Source organism: Chionomys nivalis, chromosome 19, assembly GCF_950005125.1.
Source record: "Chionomys nivalis chromosome 19, mChiNiv1.1, whole genome shotgun sequence".
Lineage (NCBI taxonomy): Eukaryota > Metazoa > Chordata > Mammalia > Rodentia > Cricetidae > Chionomys > Chionomys nivalis.
Genome location: NC_080104.1, coordinates 61,894,202 through 61,916,098, shown reverse-complemented (window position 1 = coordinate 61,916,098; position 21,897 = coordinate 61,894,202). Strand labels below are relative to the sequence as shown.

The window sequence follows — 21,897 nt, the reverse complement described above, 5'->3', positions numbered from 1 at the left end:
CCACCACGCCCGGCTGAAACCCTGTCTTGAAAGGCCAAAATATAAAACAAAATAAGTAGCAAAATTACAGTTGTGAAGTAGTAATGAAAATAATTTCATGATTGGGGTCACCACAACATGAGGAACTGTATCGAAAGGTTGTAGTACAGACTGGAGAGATGGCTCAGTGGTTAAGAGCACTGGCTACTCTTCCAGAGGTCCTGAGTTCAATTCCCAACATCCACATGGTGGCTCATAGCCATCTGTAGTGGGATAGGTGGCCTCTTCTAGTGTGCAGGCATATATGTAAGCAAAGTACTTTTTTTTTTTTTTTTTTTTTGGTTTTCTTGAGATAGGGTTTCTCTGTAGTTTTGGAACCTGACCTAGAACTCGCTCTGTAGACCAGACTGGTCTCAAACTCACAGAGATCCACCTGCCTCTGCCTCCCGAGTGCTGGGATTAAAGGTGTGCGCCAATACGGCCTGGCCATAAATAAACGTTTAAAAAACAAATAAAAGGTCACAACACCAGGAAGGTTGAGAACCTCTGATTTAGCAGACGCCATTGTGATTGTTCCCCCCCTGCTGGAGCTGCCACTGTGTTAAAAAATGCTTGTAAAACCCCACAGTCCAAAGCTGGGCGGTGGTGGCACACGCCTTTAATCCCAGCACTCGGGAGGCAGAGGCAGGCGGATCTCTGTGAGTTCAAGGCCAGCCTGGTCTGCAAGAGCTAGTTCCAGGACAGGAACCAAAAAAGGTACGGAGAAACCCTGTCTCAAAAAATCAAAAAAACAAAACAAAACAAAATAAAACAAAACAAAACAAAAAAACCAAAAAAACCCACAGTCCAGCTGGAGGTGATTCAGACCCAAGTATCCCAGATCCGGAGCCTGTTGTGAAACACCAAATACCCAGAGAGGGAGCCAAGGTGGGAGGAATGAGTGGGGTTCTGGAGCCGGGGAAGGAGGGACCGCGAGGACAGCTCCGAGGACGGCTGCGCGACCCTCCCTGCATTCTAGGTGAGGGAGTCAGAAGCTCAGTGAAGCCCCAGAGACAGCTGGGAAGAAAGGGGGAGCAGAGGGCAGGGCGGAGAAGAGAGGAGCCGTGGAAGGCAAGAGCAAACACAGACCCCAGCCACACTCACCCGTCACGCCCACAGTGGACACGGGGCCCACACGCTGACCATCATGGAGTCCATACAGGTTCATCTTGTACTTGCGCCCAGGCTCCAGGTCTCTCACGATGGCCTCCCTCTCCTGGCCCCCAACACGCACCACCTGGGGCCGCCCATCACTGTCCTTGTACTGGACAGTGAAGGAGTCAAAGTCTCCCTGGGGGACGGTCCAGGAGAGGCTCAGGGAGTCTGGGGACGATGCTGTGATAGTCAGGTCTCCCAGGAGCGGCTCCTCAGGGGGCTCTGGGGCCTCTGTGCTGGGCTCTGTGGGGCTGGGGGTCTCTTCCTCTGCAGCTGAGAAGGAACAGACAGGTGAGCAGGGTCCCCACAGGTGCCCTCAAGTGAGGACAGAGTAGCCACAGTTACCAAGGTGGTTCTGAGGTCGGCTCAGAGAAGCCCACCTTGGGGCTTTGGGGTCCTGATCAGCTGACAGATGGACATCGTGCCCAAGCTCCTGGGTCAGCTGAGGGGACCTAGACACCAGCACAGCAAAGCTGTCTGTGACCCTGCTGCCCAGGGAGACTGGCCAGCCCAGAAGAAGGCACACAAAGGCAGACCTTAGCGTTAGCAACGCAGGTCTGTGGGGCTGAGCAGATCTGGGGTGCTAGCAGCACCCAGACACCGATCCCTACCCAGCTGTCACCAAATAGTTTGAGTGTCCCCCTCCCAGTGGGTCCCACCTTGAGTCTCCCATGTCCACTCACCTGTCACCCCGACAACAGACACGGGGCCCACACGCTGGCCACTGTGGATGCCATACAGGTTCATCTTGTACTTGTGGTCTGGCTCCAGGCCGGGGATGGTGACCTGGTCCTCGTGCCCTGGCACCCGCACCACCTTGGGCTGCCCATCCCCGTTCTTGTACTGGATCACGAATTGGTCAAACTGTCCTTCGGGGACTGCCCAGGAGAGGCTCAGGGAGTCAGGAGTGGCGTCTGTCACGGTCAGCTCTCCTAGACGTGGCTTCTTAGGAGGAGGCTCAGGAGTTGTGGTGGGCACCAGCTGTGTGGTCGTAACTTCCTCCTCTGGAGCTGAACACACAAACACACAAATTCAGGTCTTCTCTGTGCTCAGTTAAAATATAAAGAAACATTTATTAAAAACAAAGTTCTCAGCCACAGTTTGACCACCGCTTGCCTTTTCTGTTCTTTCTACACCGCCATTCCTAGCATCCCGCCCAGACACCTGCCAACACCCATGTGACTGCTCCCCTCTCTTTTGAACATGCTCCACAGAGCCACTGCCCTGGGCCTCCCTGCCCTGGCTCTCCTTGCTGTCTGCTTCCTCCCTCGCTGGACTCAGATCTTTACCCCAGCCAGGTCTGGAAACCTCCTCCCTGAGGCTGCGTCCCAGCTGCTACTGAGCTCAGTGCACTCCAGACTCTCGCTGTGTCCCTCTTGGGTGCCTCACACTCCCCCACCCACCTCTTCTATCATAGAACCTGGGCCACCATCTCCTCTCTCTTGGGTGTTGACCCCGGTCTGACCTCCCTGCCTTCAGGCTCACTTCACCTCTCCCCGCTAAGAAGTTGTGCTTCATGAGGAGGCCAGGCTTTGAACGAGGACTTCCAACGGCAGCAAGGAACTAGACGCCCAGTCCTGTGTGGAATCCCGGGCTTCTGAGCGGCCCCCGCCTCTCCATCAACCTTTCAAGACCACCCTGCATTCCAGAGGACATCTCACAAAATCTCTGTTCCTCGCGGACCAACCTCTTTCTAGCCTTCTGTTCTTTACACAGCGGGGACATTGACCTATAACTGTTCTCTCTGCCCTGTCACCAAGCCAACGCTTGTTTGACCTCAGGTTTCAGTGGCCTTATGAGAATTGGTTTAGATGTCCCCTCAGGTACTGTTCTGGCCCCTAGGGGTCCCATGTTCTGGGCCCTTGGCAGAACTTAGGCCTTCTGCCTGTCACCCTGACTGTGAAGTCCATGCTAACACTGCTGGTTTTTCAAAGCCTCAGCCTGACGGAGACCAGCAGCTCAGACTCCTGTGGTCTGTCAGGCTCTGTCAGCTCAGAGCAGTCCTAGAACAGCTCTGTCTTATGTAATCACACCAAACATAGACAGTGGCACAGAACACAGACACCAGACAAGGCCACCTGGTACCAGGATGGCAAGCTTGGAATCCTATGCCCACAAAGACACGCTCGACCATTTGCTACAAAACAACCAAACAGCCCTCGTCCAGGTAGTGAGTGATTTCTGCCTCTTCCTCTGGCTTCGTGGGCCCGCAAAACACCTTCCCCAGACAGAGCTCAGCAAACTCACGAGTGATGGAGGCTCTACGGGCAGCATCGATCAGAGCTGAACTCCCCTTGCTAAGGCTTCTGTACCCCCAACTAAATTTGCAGCTGCTCTCTAACCCCAGAGTCCCCCATAGCCCAGCACCCCCAAGTGTTGACCCATAGTTCATTCCAGGTGAGCCTTGGGGAGGTTGGCTCCCCAGCTGACAGCCCCACAGTCCCCAGATCAGGGAACGGAGGCATGTGAATGAGAGTTTACAATGGAAGGAAGGGAGGAAAGAAGGAAGAAGGAGGGAGGAAGGGGGGATTGAAGTTAGGAAGGAAGAGGGAAGAAAGAAGGAAGGAAGGAAGGAAGGAAGGAAGGAAGGAAGGAAGGAAGGAAGGAAGGAAGGAAGGAAGGAGAGAAAAAAAGGAAAAAGGGCTTGAAGTGGTTTGTACATATGCAGACTCCATTCTGTATTCCCGTCCACTTCTCCGGGCCAGAGAACTTCACAGGGCTAGAGCCGCTCTGTGAGGAGCGCTGCTAGCACATCCCAGAGAAGGGCTGACAACTCTGCTGTGGGCTTTGCTGCTCCGGGCTGATCCATGAACCAGCAGCATTTTTCCCAGGATCTCCTTAGAAACAGGCTCTGGCCAGGCCATGCTGGTGCACGCCTTTAATGCCAGCACTTGGGAGGCAGAGGCAGATGGATCTCTGTGAGTTCAAGGCCAGCCTAGTCTACAAGAGCTAGTTCCAGGACAGCTACGATTGTTACACAGAGAGACCTCGTCTTGAAAAGACAACCAACAAAAAAGAAGCAGGCTCTGGATACATTGCTGGGTCTGAAGATGATTGGGGAGATGTTGGACATGCCAGGCAGCTTTGGTGCACAGTACAGGTGTTTCCATGATGATGGCTGGAAAAGGAGTGGTGTGGGGCTGGTTTTCCCCCAGAGGCACAGCTAACACTCACCTGTCACGCCCACGGTGGACACGGGGCCCACACGCTGACCATCATGGAGTCCATACAGGTTCATCTTGTATTTGCGCCCAGGCTCCAGGTCTCTCACGATGGCCTCCCTCTCCTGGCCCCCAACACGCACCACCTGGGGCCGCCCATCACTGTCCTTGTACTGGACAGTGAAGGAGTCAAAGTCTCCCTGGGGGACGGTCCAGGAGAGGCTCAGGGAGTCTGGGGATGATGCTGTGACAGTCAGGTCTCCCAGGAGCGGCTCCTCAGGGGGCTCTGGGGCCTCTGTGCTGGGCTCTGTGGGGCTGGGGGTCTCTTCCTCTGCAGCTGAGAAGGGGACAGACAGGTGAGCAGGGTGTCCGCAGGTGTCCTTGGTTCTTGAGGAGGAGCTATGGCTACCAGGGAGGTCCCAATGCCAGTTCAAAGGCAACCCCCTTGGGGCCTAATGGCCCTGGTCAGCTGACAGCTCGCCAACATGCCCAAGCTCCTGGGTCAGCTGAGGGGACCTGGACACCAGCACAGCAAAGGTCTTAATGTCCCCACCCCCTGCACAGGGGAGATACGCCAGCTCCAGGGAGAGGCACATAGGCCATAGCCCCGGCCACAGAAGGTCTGGGGTATTAGCCAGTCCCAGGCCACTGACCCCCACCCAGAGCAGATGGTCTCTCTCCTAGTGAATCCTAGGCTCCCATGTCTACTCACCTGTCACCCCGACAACAGACACGGGGCCCACACGCTGGCCACTGTGGATGCCATACAGGTTCATCTTGTACTTGTGGTCTGGCTCCAGGCCGGGGATGGTGACCTGGTCCTCGTGCCCTGGCACCCGCACCACCTTGGGCTGCCCATCCCCGTTCTTGTACTGGATCACGAATTGGTCAAACTGTCCTTCGGGGACTGTCCAGGAGAGGCTCAGGGAGTCAGGGGTGGTGTCTGTCACAGTCAGCTCGCCCAGGATGGATTTCTTAGGGGTTGTGGTTGGCACCGGCTGTGTGGTCATGGTCTCCTCCTCTGGATCTGGACACACACACAGAGGGACAGGCTATGTCTTCCCTGTCCTCAGTATCCATACAAAGGGGCTTTTATAAATAGGAAGCTCCGAAGACTTCTGGCGGAAGTGACACTGGCCGCAGAGATCACTATGTGTCTTCTCCGTGCCTTCTGCACTGCCATTCCTGGCACCCCGCCTAGGTTTTCCCCCCTCTATCCACCACACGACTTCTCCCCTTCCTCTACCCTCTACCATGTGTGGGCAGGCCCCACAAAGCCACTGCCCTGGCCTTCCCTGCGCTGGATCCCTTTGTCATTTCCTTCCTCACCGGCTTCAGGACTTTGCTCAGAACAGGCTTGGAACACGGCGCTAGACACCTGACCCGCCCCCTCACAGATGCCCTCATTTGGGATGAGTTGTTGGAGGTCTCTGGCTGGAGACAGCTGACACTCAGCTCCCCAGTGTCCAGGTCAGGGTTTGGGATGAGTTGTTGGAGGTCTCTGGCTGGAGACAGCTGACACTCAGCTCCCCAGTGTCCAGGACGGGGGACAGGGTTCTTTGTGGAAGGAATGAGTTGATGCATGGGAATAAAGTTGAAAATTGCAACAATAAACAAATAAATAAAAATGAAATGAATAAAGTTGGTTTTTAGGTGCATGGTGGGAATGCTAGCCTCCTCGCTGTTCCCTCGTGGGTGGATGCACCCTGCACAGACAGAGCCTCTGTGAGGAGCCAGAGGCAGTCACGGGCTCAGCAACAAGTTCCGAGGCTGTGCCTCGGCTGTGGGGTTTTTACCACCAGCACGGTTCTCGGGGTCCTGTGAGGGACAGAATAATAGGTTCTGGAGGCACGGCTGGGTCTGGTCTGGTTGGTAGGTGGCTGTTTCCTCTCGTCTAAGGCATGTCCTCAAGTCTCTCTCAGGAAGTTCCTGAAGCTTAGAAGGCTTACAAGGCCTCAGCATGGCCACAGAAGCATGAATGTAGAGAGGAGAGATTCTCAGCAGGCATACGCTGAGCAGGAGCTCAGGAGAGCACCGTGAGCTGTAACCGTGCTGGAGTTGGGTTTGCGCAGTGCGGCTGCCTCTGAGCTATCCACACTCCTGCAAAGATCTCCACGTTCCCGCAAGTGACCCAGGTGAACACATTACAGAGCTAGATGTGGCTGGGGTTGTTGCTTGGCATGAATAGATAGATGTTCAGGTCTCCTCAAGAAAGTCAGCCAACATGATTGGCATTGGGATATGAACTAACAGAAGCAAAGGCAAGCTAGGGAGGAGAGGGGACATGACCATGGCAACAGATACTGAGGCCAGCATCTAGGGTCTGTAGGGTGACCTGGATACGGCCACCTCTTTCATGTGCTATGGGACGGTGAGCCTTCTTGCTGCAACGATGGCTTCATGCTCCCTGCTATAGGAGATTGCATATGCAATCCAAGCCAGGCCACCTGAGAATGTCCAAGTGAGGATCTTGGGGTGTCCATTTTCCTAAACTGGATATGGTTGATGAGTGGGTTATACTACACAAATATAAGAATGTCTCCAAAACAGCAAATGGACTAGAGGGTGCATTCCAGTCCCTAAGAGTAGCATGGAGAGACGAGATGACAAGCAAGCTATGGTGGCCACTGTGTGGCCTTTGCTGTGGGCAAAGAATTTAAACAGAAACTCAGCTACCTTCTTAGAAAGAACTTGCCCACATGAGAGAGGAATTGCAGCGGTGGAGGGTCATAGGGATGCGATCTGCTCATTGGCCTCTGGGTTGGGGAAGGGGAAGTAGAGACAAGAAGATGAGACGGGGTATCTGCTCGCTGTGTCCTAGAGCTGGCAGGTTGCAAGGTAAAGAGAGTGCAGGTTAAACACACTTTAAAAAGCCCGTCCTAGGATCAAACTATTGGAACCCTTGGTAACTGGGTAACTAAGGGGGAGGGAGGGATGGAAGACTTTATGTCTGGCCAGGAGGAAAAGAGGAGCAAATCCAGGATTCAGATGTAGACAGGGCGTGAGTAACAACTGAGTACGGAAATCTGCGCTGTTCAGGGCACACGCGGTATCTGAGCAGCGTGGACCGGGAAAGGCTTTTAAGCTGAAAATAACGAAGGAGCCTCCCACAGCCTTGCTTGTGCAGCTGTGAAATAGAGGCAGATGGGATTAATCTGAGAGGAGATGGAGAAACTGTCATAACAGCCCATTCCTCTTCGAGACAAAGACTGCATAACCCAAGGCAAAATGGGGAAGATCAATCCCTGGTGAAATGGCCCATATGAGCCACTGGGGACACTTAGTCCCATAAATATAAGGGCTTAAAGACCACAGAGGGGAGAAGGTGTGGGTGGAGGGAACTGGGAATGAGTAGATGCCCAGTTCATGAAATCAGACAAAATCATACTCCCAGGAATGCTAAGAAAGAGATCTGTAGCCAGATGTGATGTTATGTGCCTTTGTCTTCAATCCTGGTGCTGGAGAAGCAGACGCAGGTGGATCCCTGTGAGTCTGAGGCTAGTCTGGTCTATATAGCAAGTTCATGACCAGCCAGAGCTACACAGTGCTTCAGCGACTTGCTGGGACCGGGGTGGGATATGACCTTCATGGCCCAGAATCTCTGGGAGCTCAGAATGACTCTGAATGGTATGTAAACTCTTTATAAAATGCAGAAGCAATTGAGAGGGGGTGAGAGGAAGGAAAGGCAGATTAAAGGATTTGGCCCGGTCACTCAAAGGGAAACGTGACAAGATTAGCGTACAGACAGTTCCCACAAGGAAATGAGCCGAACGCCAAATGCTGTGGTAGCAGCTTTCTGATAGGCTCTACAGCCCAAGCAACAGCTCCCAGAAGACAGAAATCATAGGACAATGCAGATTCCAAAGGTTAAATTTGGGGCTGGAGAGATGACTTAGTGGTTAAGAGCACTGGCTGCTCTTCCAGAGGTCCTGCGCTCAATTCCCAGCCACCACAAGGTGACTCACAGCCATCTGTAATGGGGTCAGGCTCCTTCTGGTGCGCATGAAGACAGAACACTCAGATGTAACATACATGAATGAACAAAAGGTTGAACTTGACCTAGGGGAGGACAATTATCACCTCCAGAGCGTGCATGCACTTTTCTCCCTGCGAGAAAGTATGGATCCATGTGAGGGACAGAGATTAAAGGCCACATGATGGCTGGGAGCCTGTCGGAACTGGAGACCCAGCTCCAGTGGCAGGCGCGGTAGGTTAGAGTGCATGGGCCTAGCCGGGTCCTTCAGGACCATCCAGGGCAAAGAGATACACAGTGTTCGTAAAGAAACAGCAGCATCCTGTGTGAGGAGGAGGATGGTTCGTGGAAAGCATCTCTATTATGGGAGGCTAACAGGACAATGCACACTCCGTCTATGCCCTGTATTCAATTCCCTCTCTCGGGACAACAGCTGATGGAGACAATGGGATCTTTGTGTGCCGTCCTGAGCGTTGGCGATGTTTCTTTACTGGTAGCACCTTTGCTCTGGACCCCAAGGCCAGTTCTGCGTTCATTTGGAATGGCTAACCACAGATCTTCAGAGCACCCCAGGGCTGTCTTCATAGCCCTACATTTTGTCATGGGATGGGTCTGGGACCCTGCATTGTTATTCTGTCCACCTCTGGGAAAGCATTTGATGACAGAGATGGCATCATGCTAATCTCTGAATATTTTAAGTATCTGTAAAATCATCTGAAGAACAGGAAGGAATGAATTAAAGAGCCTAAAGGAAGGTGCCCTCCATGAATGGGAGGGGGCACTGCCAGAGCTATAAGGTTGTGTAAGGGTCTGATGTGAGGAGTGGGCTGATTCTATGAGTTCTTCAGGCTAAGGAGGCCCCTGAGACCCCACAAAACATAAAGCTATAGAAAACGCTGTTGGTTGCAACACTAAACTCACTGGTGAATCCCTATTGCGGAAGACCCTGCACACTTGCTGCACGCTGCACACTTGCTGCAGAACATGGAGAAATCAGACTGAGACTCCATTGGAAGCTCCCTTCTTTTGGCTGGCATTTGTATTCCTGACAGGCACCATGCAGGCTGATGTGGGAAATCCTTACCAACAGTCCTGCTTGTCTACAAACCCCGAATACTAGAGAACCATCAATGCAGGCAAGATGAGACCCCTGTAACAATGTGTCACAAGCATTATGGGCACAATAATTAGACTTAAAGTCTGCTTCCCGGGAGGGAACTCACGTCTTGTGCTGTAAGCCAGGGCGAAAGCCTGGGGCTGGAGAAGACATAGGCTCTGATGAGGAGGCAACAACTGCTGCTTTATTAGATGGATATGATACACCTGTCGGATTCCCTTCTAAACATCCGTGTCTGCATCCGTGGATTGTGGCTGCTACCAACACCAATTAATCATGCAAGGAAACTTATTCCTTGCAGTTAGAGGTATACCGTATACCATGAGGTCTCATAACTGGTGAAATTACTGTCCCTAGACAGTGGCTATGTCGTCATGGTCCAATACTCAGCAAAAGAAGAATGAAAATAACGAAGCATTTCTATCCTCTACTCCCAAGGCTCAGGGAACACTGCAGAAAGCAGAAAAATCTAAAAGCCAGAGGAAGGAACACAGCATTGTGCTGCTGTTTCTCGAGACCTGAAGCATTCCCTATTGAAGAAAAGCTCAGTAGAACTCAGGAAGTGGCCAGGTATGGTGTTGTGTGCCTTTAATTCCAGCTCTGGAGAGGCAAAGGCAGACAGATCTCTGTGAGTTCCAGGTCAACCCGGTCTACAGAGTGAATCACAAGACAGCATAGCATGGCTATATACAGAGGCCCTGTTTCAAAAACAAAACACCTGGGAAGCAATGGGAGCTTAAAAGGCTCAGGAAGCAACTCACAAGTCTCAGGAAGCTCCTGAAACTTACAAAGTTCACAATGTCTGTCCCAACATTAGCTAAACATTAGCAGCTCCTTGCAGGAGAGCTAGAGAAGGCTCCAAAAATAGATCTTTCCTGAGCCATTGTCCACATTGAGGTCAGCTTTTATGTAATACATCTGCATTTGAGTCACCCATGTTTCTGCAAGTAAACCTTCACCCATATTCTTATAAGTAACTCTATCGAACTCATGATTCAGTATGCCAGACTTGTGTGGAATACCTTGCTTGTTGCTAGTGTCCTATGTAGACTGAGCAGCCTTTAATATATATGATATCTATATCTATATCTATCTATATATATATCAACCTCCAGAAAAGTGAGGTGCTCACACACTCACACAGCCTTGCTACTTTGAGAACAAGAGTTACCACAAAGATGGCAGAAGGAGGAATGAGAATGAGTCAACCCGCACAGACCCATCTGACATTCACTCACCCGTCATGCCCACGGTGGACACAGGGCCCACACGCTGGCCATCATGGAGTCCATACAGGTTCATCTTGTATTTGCGCCCAGGCTCCAGGTCTCTCACGATGGCCTCCCTCTCCTGGCCCCCAACACGCACCACCTGGGGCCGCCCATCACTGTCCTTGTACTGCACAGTGAAGGAGTCAAAGTCTCCCTGGGGGACGGTCCAGGAGAGGCTCAGGGAGTCTGGGGACGATGCTGTGACAGTCAGGTCTCCCAGGAGCGGCTCCTCAGGGGGCTCTGGGGCCTCTGTGCTGGGCTCTGTGGGGCTGGGGGTCTCTTCCTCTGCAGCTGAGAAGGGGACAGACAGGTGAGCAGGGTCCTAGCAGGTGTCCTTTGCTCTTGGAGAGGAGGTATGGCTACCAGGAGGTCCCAATGCCAGTTTAGAGATAGCCCCCTCTTGGAGTCCGGTGTCCCTGGTTGACTGATAGCTGGCCAACACGCCCAAGCTCCTGGGTCAGCTGAGGGGACCTGGACACCAGCACATCAAAGATCTTGGTGGCCCTGTCACGAGGAAGATCCACCAACCCCAGGGGAAGACAGACAGGCTGCCACAGTCTTACTCACAGCCAGCCTGTGGTACTGAGTAGTTCTTGGCCATTGATTTCCCAGTTACTAGTCACCAAAGAACAGTAGGTTCCACTTCCTGATGGGTCCCACCCTGGTCTCCCACAGTCCACTTACCTGTCACCCCGACAACAGACACGGGGCCCACACGCTGGCCACTGTGGATGCCATACAGGTTCATCTTGTACTTGTGGTCTGGCTCCAGGCCGGGGATGGTGACCTGGTCCTCGTGCCCTGGCACCCGTACCACCTTGGGCTGCCCATCCCCGTTCTTGTACTGGATCACGAATTGGTCAAACTGTCCTTCGGGGACTGTCCAGGAGAGGCTCAGGGAGTCAGGGGTGGCGTCTGTCACAGTCAGCTCGCCCAGGATGGGTTTCTTAGGGGTTGTGGTTGGCACCGGCTGTGTGGTCATGGTCTCCTCCTCTGGATCTGGACACACACACAGGAACAGTTAGGTCTTCTCTGTCCTTACTTTCTGAGTAAAGGACGATTTATAAAAGCAAAGCCTAGCTGGGTGTGGTGGCACACACCTTAAACCTAGTGCTGGGTAGAAGCAGGTGAATCTCTGTGAGTTCAAGGCCAGCCTGGTCTGCCAGGGCTACGAAGTGAGACCTTGTCTCAAAACATAATAATGACGATTTAAAAAGTAATAATAAAAATTGAAAAAAATGAGTTTTTAAAAAAATAGCAAACACACTGGCCTCAGTGGCTCCCCCATACCTTTCCGCCCTTTCCACGCTGCCACCCCGAGCACCCCACCTCAACTGTCCCTCTCCTTCCAGCTGCTAACACCACTGACCTCGTCCCTCCCTCCGCATCAGCTTTTTCATGGCCGCATGGCCACTACTCGGAGCCTCTCTGAGACTGCTCTCCTTGTAATCTCCCTCACTAGGCTCTGATCTCTGTCCCCAGTCTGACCGTGGACCTGCCTCAACCCAGCTGCCTCCAGACTCAGAGTGTCCCAGACTTTTGTTAGAGCCTTCCTAGCCGCCTCAGCCACCGGCCCGGAACCCGGGGATGGGCTACCATCTCCCACGACCCAGCCCTCCCCTCCTTACGCCCTCCTTGTCTTGCTCAGCCTTGCAGCCCAGCTGTGCATAGACCCATCTTTTGACCCAAATGCCAGCATTCTACACAGAACCAGACTTCCTGAGCTGCCCCCAGTGTATCCTAAGACCGCCTGAGGACATCTCATGAAATCCTTTGGTTTCCTCTGGACCATACTTTTTCTAGCCTGCTGGTCTCTGCGCTAGGTCGGATTTACTCTTCCTAAAGCTGCTCCCAAACTCGTGCCTCTTAGGCTTCAGGTCTGGGAGGTTCCCTGTGAGCAGGCTGGCTTAGGTGTCCTCTGTTAGGTCCCACCTGTCCCCAGGCTTCTCCACCAAGCTCATGTTTGTTTGGCTGTGAACCAACCCATCATTCAGGAGCCCATCAATTTCCCAGGCTTAAGGTTCCCCATTGATGCAGTCTGCACCTGCACTTTGTTGATACACTGGAGGTGTGTACAGTTAAGACCGCATCCCAGCATCCTCTCACTGTTTCCATGGTGACGGAGCCTCTGTGAGGACTCATGGAGGCAGGAAGACTGCTGGACCACACATTCCCATGGAGCGCCAACTCCTTGGCTGTGAGGAGCCGTGCTGGCCCTCAGATACCTAGCCATGAAATGACGGTCCCTAGGGTGGTTGGGGCAGGAGGAGGTGGACCCGTAAGAGGTGTGGCCTGGTGGAAGCCCTGGAAGAGGCAGTGAGGCTGGGCGCTCCCCCTTTCCTCTGGCCTGCTGTGATGTGCTAGTCTATAACACTATAACAGGCTCTGAAGGAACAGGGCAGCCCACCAAAAACCGAGCCAAAGCAAAACTTTTATCAGTTGGTTATATCAGGTTCTTTTTGCTTTCGAGACAGGGTTTCTCTCTGTAGCTTTGGAGCCTGTCCCTGGAACTCGCTCTCCCTCTGCCTGCCAGCGCCGCAGCTGCCTGGCTATACCAGGTTCTTATCACCAGAGTGAAGCTAATGCTGTATCTCGATAAGAATGCAGGCTAGAAGACCCAGGATGGCCCTACTGTACCCCGACCTGTGCTGAGGGAAGTCCCTGATGGTTAAGAGCAGAGGCTTCCACGAAGTTGGTTGCAAGGGGACAATTTCTGAATCCAGGTCAATGTACCCAGGATGGACACGGTCCAACCCCCACAGTACTTCTGTCCCCCAGCATCTACCACCTGGGTCACCCATCCGAGGCTCAGGGAGTCTGGGGAGGACCTTGCGGTCACTGGATCCCTCTGAAGTAGCCTCTGGGGTTTCTGGAGCTTCCGGGCAGGGATCTCTTTCTCAGAGTCCTCTGACCTGAGAGAAGACTTGGGACCATGCAGATGTTAAGGACATCCAGCAGATAAACTTCCTCAAGCAGAAACCTGGGCTCATGTGGCCTCACAGTGGCCCTCTGGTCACCACAGACTGGAGGGCCCCGCTGTCCTGTCTTAGTCAGGCTGCCCTGCCACACACCTTCAGGATGCAACTAGGCCGTGCGTGTCAGGAGCCAAAATACTGCTCATTTCCTTTGCCCCAATAATCCCATTTCTGGGCACTTATCCTAAGAAAATTATTAAGAGCAGGAAAAAGTTACAGCATGGAAGAATTTATAATGAGATTATTCATGACAGCAAAATGTGTCAGGACTCAAACGACCCGTAACAGATGATCAGTTTTGTTACAGGGCTTTCACCAGAGAGCATCGGATAACCATTAAAATGATGATTAATGCGGTCACAAGGTAAATGACTACCACCAACTGGCGCTCAGAAAAGCAGGGGCCTGCTGCATGGGAGCACTCAGACGCTGCATGGGAGCACTCAGACGCTGCATGGGAACATTCAGACGCCGCATGGGAGCACCCGATGCTGCATGAGAGAACTCAGATGCTGCATGCAGAAAGCAGAGGGGGGCACTTACGCCATTGGTTTTTGGATTGGTTTTGTTTGGGGGGTACTTACACCGTTGGCTTTTGGTTTGGTTTCATTAGGGGAGCAGTTAAACCATTGGCTTTGGGTTTGGTTTTGCTGGTGGTGGGGGTGCTAGACATGGAAGCCACCAGGGCTTCACATAGGATGGTCAAGAGCTCACAGTTACTAATGGCGGCTGTTGGGTCAAAGCCAGACCGAGCTTTTGTTCTCTAGTTTTCCAGCTTTGCTCGTGGCTGCCACGTTCTTCACACCACAAAAAATGCAGGCTTGAGAAGGAGTCATTGACTCGGAACATTGATGGGTGATGGGAGATGGGAAGGGGCAGTGATGCAGATGGAGAGGGAGGGCAAGGACATGGGGACCGGGGATAAGCCGGCCGCCCTCTCTACTTGCCGTGAGCTGAGAATTGCCCTTATGAGGAGTGACAGGAGGTAAAGAGACAGGAAACAGCCATGGGTGAGGATCGGCAGCTTACCCCAGGCTGCAAACTCTCAGTGGCTCCCCAGTTCTTCCCACACCCCACAACCCTGCAGCCTACAGGACACACGTACAGAAACGAGACCTGTCAAGTCAGGGAGACTGTGAGATATTGATCGCTCCACCTAGATGGCCACCAGGGCACAGGAGACTCACAAGCTGGCCCCTCTGTGGCTGAGTGGCTTAACCCACCCCTCACAGTGTCCCCAAGGATGGGGCCTGAGTGCACCTGTGATTTACCTGTCCCCTTGCTGCTTAGGGACTCGCAGATTTAATTTTCTCATAATTAGAAACGAACAGCGTTGCCAGGGTGACAGGGGAGACAGATGGAGTGCTAAGGGAGAGAGGCTGCATTTTTCTGCTTTTCTGTGATTATAAAAGGAATGCGTGGAGGGAGGGAAAGAAATGCTTGCCGTGTTGGAACATTCACACAATGCAGAACAGATTAAAACAGGAAAAAAAAACAAGGCAACCCAGCAATGTGCAGAACGCCGCATTCCGTCTCTCAAGGCACACCGCCGTGGGCGCCGTGGGCTGCCCCTCATCCTGCTCCCCTGCCTTGCTGGTTATTGTCAACTGGTTGTGATTAGCACCTACGGAATCTTTGGGCTCTGCTGCCCCCTTTTCTCTCCCTCATCTTGGATTTTATTTTTTGAGGGAGGGAAGATTATTCTGACCCACACTTTGGGGGAGTGTTGGTCCATTGGGGAGGGGGTGTGGTGGGACAGCCACATCATGGTGATCAGGAAAGAGGGAAGCAGAATCCAGGAAGGGTCCAAGAAAATGCCCCCAGTTAACTACTTCCTCCACCAAGCGCCCATTCCTACCTCTCACCAGTGCCCAACTGTGCCACACAGCCCTTGTCCATCATGGAACTCAAGTGTGTGTGTGTGTGTCTGTGTCTGTGTGTGTGTGTGTGTGCGCCTGAGAACACGTGTGGCTGTTGCTCCACAGGCATGAACCACTTATTTGGCACAGTCTTTCGCTGGCCACCAGTTTGTCTCAGCTGACTGGCCAGAGAACCCTGGGGAGCTTCCTGCCTTTACCCCGCCAGCTCCGCCATTAAGAGCCTGTACAGCCCTGTCTAGCTCTTTTCCGTGAGTCCTGGGAATCAGACTCGGGTCCTCTGCCTTCACATCAAGGACTTAACTCAGCCTAGAGCTGTGTGTCATTGTTTATTATGATGGGATCTCCCTCTGTAGTCCAGGCTGCTTTTGACATCACAGATCTCTGTGAGTTTGAGGTCAGCCTGGTCCAGGACAGCAAGGGCTATACAGAAAAACACTGTCTCAAACCGTTTTTTATTTTTATCTTTAATCATGTGTTGTGCCTGTCTGTCTCTCTCCTCCTTCAGTGTGTGTGTGTGTGTGTGTGTGTGTGCATATGAAGCCAGAACCATCAGATCCTCCTGGGACTGGAATTACAAGCAGTTGTGAGCTGCCTGACATAGGTGCTGGGACACCAACCGGGTTTCCTTAACTTCTGAGCCACGTGTGTGGTCCCCACGCTAAAGTATCGCCAGGGTACAAATGCTGTTTATGCCATGTAGTCACCCCTAGCTAGGACGCTGTTGAGTTGTTTATCTGTGTATGAGTGTGAATGTGGCTTAAACAAAGACCCCTGCAGCTGAGAAAGAAACCGGGAAAACACTAGAAGGTGGTTTGCTGTGTGAGTCGTTTCCCCTGTTGGAACCACAACAGAGTGAGGAAAGACTGTGAACAAGGCCAAGGCTGTGCAGGAAGAACATGGAAGGAAACCAAATCTTAGCCTTCTGGGATTGGGAAGAGAAGGGGGCCACATAGCCCTGGAAGGAGACACGCCCCGAAAACCCCAGTTCATACTCACCGGTCACGCCCACGGTGGACACGGGGCCCACACGCTGACCATCATGGAGTCCATACAGGTTCATCTTGTACTTGCGCCCAGGCTCCAGGTCTCTCACGATGGCCTCCCTCTCCTGGCCCCCAACACGCACCACCTGGGGCCGCCCATCACTGTCCTTGTACTGGACAGTGAAGGAGTCAAAGTCTCCCTGGGGGACGGTCCAGGAGAGGCTCAGGGAGTCTGGGGACGATGCTGTGACAGTCAGGTCTCCCAGGAGCGGCTCTTCAGGGGGCTCTGGGGCCTCTGTGCTGGGCTCTGTGGGGCTGGTGGTCTCTTCCTCTGCAGCTGAGAAGGGGACAGACAGGTGAGCAGGGTCCCCACAGGTGCCCTCAAGTGAGGACAGAGTAGCCACAGTTACCAAGGTGGTTCTGAGGTCGGCTCAGAGAAGCCCACCTTGGGGCTTTGGGGTCCTGATCAGCTGACAGATGGACATCATGCCCAAGCTCCTGGGTCAGCTGAGGGGACCTAGACACCAGCACAGCAAAGCTGTCTGTGACCCTGCTGCCCAGGGAGACTGGCCAGCCCAGAAGAAGGCACACAAAGGCAGACCTTAGCGTTAGCAACGCAGGTCTGTGGGGCTGAGCAGATCTGGGGTGCTAGCAGCACCCAGCCACCGATCCCTACCCAGCTGTCACCAAATAGTTTGAGTGTCCCCCTCCCAGTGGGTCCCACCTTGAGTCTCCAATGTCCACTCACCTGTCACCCCGACAACAGACACGGGGCCCACACGCTGGCCACTGTGGATGCCATACAGGTTCATCTTGTACTTGTGGTCTGGCTCCAGGCCGGGGATGGTGACCTGGTCCTCGTGCCCTGGCACCCGCACCACCTTGGGCTGCCCATCTCCGTTCCTGTACTGGATCAGGAAGTGGTCGAACTGTCCTTCGGGGACTGTCCAGGAGAGGCTCAGGGAGTCAGGGGTGGCGTCTGTCACGGTCAGCTCGCCCAGGCTGGGCTTCAGGGAAGAGGCCTCAGTAGGTTCTTCAATAGAGTCTGCGGACAACAGAAAACAGAAGCTTTGTATTTCTGGAAGGAGTTCCCAAGTCTCAAGTCTCTGGCGTGTGAGTCAGAAGGAGGCTGTATGTAGGCCTGATCATGCTCTCTTCCCTGTTTGTAACCTCCTCCTTCTCTTCCTTCATCCTCATCCTAATTGGGAAGTCCTCCTACTCCCCCTCCTCTCCCTCTTCCTCCCCCTCTTCCTCCCTCATCCTAACCAGGCAGCCCTGCCCCAGATTGCATTTGACCTGAGGCATAGGAGGTCAGGGACAGGTTAGAGGCTGAGGAGTTTTGGGGTCCTGAGTCTCTGCTGTAGGAGACAGTGAGGGCTCTACTTGCCTAAGACGTAAAAGACTTTACCCACACTCACCTGTCATGCCCACGGTGGACACGGGACCCACACGCTGACCATCATGGAGTCCATACAGGTTCATCTTGTATTTACGCCCAGGCTCCAGGTCTCTCACGATGGCCTCCCTCTCCTGGCCCCCAACACGCACCACCTGGGGCCGCCCATCACTGTCCTTGTACTGGACAGTGAAGGAGTCAAAGTCTCCCTGGGGGACGGTCCAGGAGAGGCTCAGGGAGTCTGGGGACGATGCTGTGACAGTCAGGTCTCCCAGGAGCGGCTCCTCAGGGGGCTCTGGGGCCTCTGTGCTGGGCTCTGTGGGGCTGGGGGTCTCTTCCTCTGCAGCTGAGAAGGAGACAGACAGGTGAGCAGGGTGTCCGCAGGTGCCCTCAAGTGAGGACAGAGTAGCCACAGTTACCAAGGTGGTTCTGAGGTCGGCTCAGAGAAATCCTCCATTTGGGGCCTGGAGTCCCTCCCCGGTCAGCTGACAGTTGACCAACATGCTCAAGCTTTTAGAGTGACCTGCTGTAACCTGAGTGGCTACCAGCATAGCAAAGGCTTCTTTGGAACCCCTAGCCCAGGGAGACGAGCAGCCAGAGGAGGTACAGACTATAGCCTCGGCTGTAGCCTTGATACTGACCAGTTCTGGGCCACCAATCGGTCTCAGCCCACCTAACCTGGGGGTCACCTCTCAATGAGTCCCACCCTGAGGCTCCCATGTCCACTCACCTGTCAGCCCGACAACAGACACGGGGCCCACACGCTGGCCACTGTGGATGCCATACAGGTTCATCTTGTACTTGTGGTCTGGCTCCAGGCCGGGGATGGTGACCTGGTCCTCGTGCCCTGGCACCCGTACCACCTTGGGCTGCCCATCCCCGTTCTTGTACTGGATCAGGAAGTGGTCAAACTGTCCTTCGGGGACTGTCCAGGAGAGGCTCAGGGAGTCAGGGGTGGCGTCTGTCACGGTCAGCTCGCCCAGGTGTGGCTTAGGCTCGGGAGTCACGGTGGGTGGTTCTGTGGGCTCCTCCTCCCACGGCACTGGACACGGAGAGAGGGAGATGACCACGGGCACTTTTCTCTCTCTGGATCTTTGCAGCTGTTTAGGTCAGACCCAGTCTCTCCCTTACCTGTCCGGGCCTCAGTTTGAGCAGGGCCCACACGATGCCCGTCGCGGAAACCATACAGGGTCACCAGGTATCTGTGGTCAGATTCCAGACCAGTAAGGGTGATGTCACTCTGGTCACCTTCTGTATTGACCACTTTGAGTTGCCCATCTCTGTCAGCGTACTGAACCTCGAAGGAGTTAAATTCCCCTTCCATCACCACCCAGGAGAGATGCAGGCTGTGAGGCGTGGCCTCCTCCACTCTCAGCTCTCCAAAGCGGGGTACAACTGCCGGAGCTGAAGTCATGGGGACCTCTGTCCAAGCTTCTGTTGTTTCTTTGGGGCCTGGATCAGAGAGATGGGAGAGCAGGTGACTGCTGTGTTGCTGGACTCATAGGTTGAAGCAGGGGGGAGGAGACGTTTGGGGAAGGAGGGAGTGGGAGGGAGGAAGGCAGAAGAAGGAGGGTTAGCAGAAGCATTTGACGTGCCAAACGCCAAGTAGAAGATTCTGCATTTTGCAAGAGTCTAAAATAAGGTGCAGAGAGGCCAACCCCAGAGGACAGGAAGCATCCCAGTGGCTGCCAGGGCCTGGGGAACCAAGTGCAAAGAGGACCTTAAAATCTGGCAGGAGTGAAGCCTCCCTAAGGGGACCTTGTATCCCTCCCGTGGGCCATCAGACCATCCTGCCCCAAGTTAAATTGCCCAAGAATCCCATGCTGAGAGAAGGAAAAGGTTAAGGCTCCAGCCAGCAGGAGGGGGAACATGTCTCCTGGAAGGAGATGTCACCCAACAGTGACAGCTCGTCAGCCTGCCATGCGGGAGACTGGAACTGATGGGTGGGGCCAGCTTTTGACTGGGCCTGCTTAGCTATAGATACACCTCTGACTCTCCATTTAAACCTAATGTCAAGACCCCAAAGATGGATTTGAGGGAACACTGGACCTCTTTGCTTCTCTTCCCAACGTGGTCACGTTGGATAAAACTTTCTTTCTGCTTTTTTGTATGACTTGTCTGTTTGCTTGGCCAGTGGAGGGCAGGTGGTCAGGCCCCAAACAGATTGGGGACACAGGGGTGAGGGGAGTGTTTTGCACTTACCAGTCATAGCGATGACAGAAAGGGGACCCACACGCTTGCCTTCTCGGAGGCCATAGAGAAGCAGCTTGTACCTGCGGCCTGGGTCTAGACCAGAGACCCTGACCTCCCGATGGCTGCCCTCCACGGGCACCACCTGGGACTGCCCGTCCCTGTCTTTGTACTGGACAACAAAGGAGTCAAACTGGCCCTCGGAGACTGTCCAGGAGAGGTCCACGGAGTCTTGGGTCACACTAGTCACCTGCAGTTCGTCCCCTAGGCGAGGTTTTGAGGGGAACTTTACTCCAGTGTGGTCCACGGTATTCATGGGCTCTGGGATGGAGACAGAGGCAAGAAATAGTTCAGATGATCGTGGGCTGTGACCTTGATGGGCAGGGCAGGGAGAGGAGGGGTTGCTGCCATAAGCTGGCCTGCTGCTCTGGGCCCTGCCAGGAAGACTCACCTGTGGTGCCCTCTGTGGAGAGGGGGCCAAAGCGCTTCTTTCCCTGAAGCCCATAGAGGAGGAATCTGTACTTGCGGCCTGCATCCAGGCCTGGGATGGTGGTTGTGCGTTCTTGGCCCGGTACCGGTAGCAACCGAGGCCCACCCTTGTCCTTGAACTGGACCACGAAAGAGTCAAAGTGGCCCTCGGGGACTGTCCAAGACAGGCGCAGGGAATCCGTCGTGGGGTCCGTCACCCACAGCTCCCCAAGGCGTGGAAGGGCCCCTGGGCTGGTGGCTAACACAGAGAAAGTTTCTTGTATTTATTTTTTCCAGAACGATTCTTGACCACCTCCCCCAGGGCTGGAAAATTCCAGAGTGGCCCAGTGGTTAATATCTCCCCATCCACTTTCACTACCCTCTCATCCACTCCCCCACCTAGCCAGAGCCTCCCCCACCTGACCCTTCTGTCTTGAGTCACCCCCGTATGGACATCCTAACTTCCCTGTTCATTTTCTCCTTCTCTATGACTATGGTCTTTCTATCCCTTAGAGACTCCCCTTTCTGCAGGGCACAGCTTACCCAGAAACCCCAGCTGAGTGACCTGACTGGCCCCCTGGGGAATTCCTAGGGGTGAGAGGCTCTCTGTTGGGGACAGACAAGTGGGGGTGGTGGGGTGCAATGGGGGTTCAGTGTGGCCCAACCTCCCATTTGACTCACAACACCCACACTTCACAGGGCTCAGAGGCGGTGTGGGGCTTGCTCCGTTACATGCTGTGGGGATTTGTGTTGGGAGTGACACACAAGAAAACTCAAACAGAGAAGGGATCCCGTGACTGCCAGAGGAGGCATCCAACTTGGGAAGGCGCTGGCCCGCCGCCCTCCTGGACAGCAAAGCCACTGACGGAATTGTTATTCCGAGAGACTTCTGGCAACGGGGAGCCCCAAGGGCCAGAAGATGGCCTGGACCAAACCCCAAGAAATGGTCCAGCTGGGTAGGGTTTCTCTGGTTCCCATTTTCCCAGGCTCTGAGAAGTCAAGGGAGGAAGGTGAACCTCTCTACCAGAAGTGGAGGTGTGGACAGAGGGATGGGAGCCAGGTAAGAGCCAGGGAGACAAGCCAAACTCAGACTGTGACAGTGGCACCCGGCTGAGGAGGACAGGAGAGGCTCCTGGCCACCTTTACCCCTCTCAAGAGGCCCCAGACCCTCACCTTCTAGAGCAGCAGAGCAAATGAAGGAAAGAGAGGATTTGAGAACCTACCCTGTTGGGTCCCGGCCTGATTTGGACTGGGCTGGGTAAACGGGAAGGTAGCTAGCTAGCAGGAAGTTCAGACACTTCGGGGAAGCA

General features: G+C 53.9%; 1 protein-coding gene across 4 annotated transcripts in view; it reads right to left on the bottom strand.

Annotated features, from left to right (window-relative positions):
* Positions 1 to 21,897, bottom strand: part of Tnxb (tenascin XB) — a 59,993-nt gene that overhangs the window by 7,616 nt on the left and 30,480 nt on the right. For all 4 annotated transcript variants that reach the window (XM_057751686.1, XM_057751687.1, XM_057751689.1 and 1 more), the window contains 13 exons: positions 20,571 to 20,846; positions 20,132 to 20,440; positions 19,061 to 19,381; positions 18,660 to 18,971; positions 17,952 to 18,275; positions 17,282 to 17,578; positions 16,547 to 16,870; positions 11,380 to 11,694; positions 10,663 to 10,986; positions 5,047 to 5,361; positions 4,348 to 4,671; positions 1,857 to 2,183; positions 1,123 to 1,446 (listed from right to left, as the gene is read on the bottom strand). In XM_057751686.1, coding sequence (XP_057607669.1) covers positions 1,123 to 1,446; positions 1,857 to 2,183; positions 4,348 to 4,671; positions 5,047 to 5,361; positions 10,663 to 10,986; positions 11,380 to 11,694; positions 16,547 to 16,870; positions 17,282 to 17,578; positions 17,952 to 18,275; positions 18,660 to 18,971; positions 19,061 to 19,381; positions 20,132 to 20,440; positions 20,571 to 20,846 — 4,092 coding nt within the window. The remainder of the gene's footprint in view (positions 1 to 1,122; positions 1,447 to 1,856; positions 2,184 to 4,347; positions 4,672 to 5,046; positions 5,362 to 10,662; positions 10,987 to 11,379; positions 11,695 to 16,546; positions 16,871 to 17,281; positions 17,579 to 17,951; positions 18,276 to 18,659; positions 18,972 to 19,060; positions 19,382 to 20,131; positions 20,441 to 20,570; positions 20,847 to 21,897) is intronic.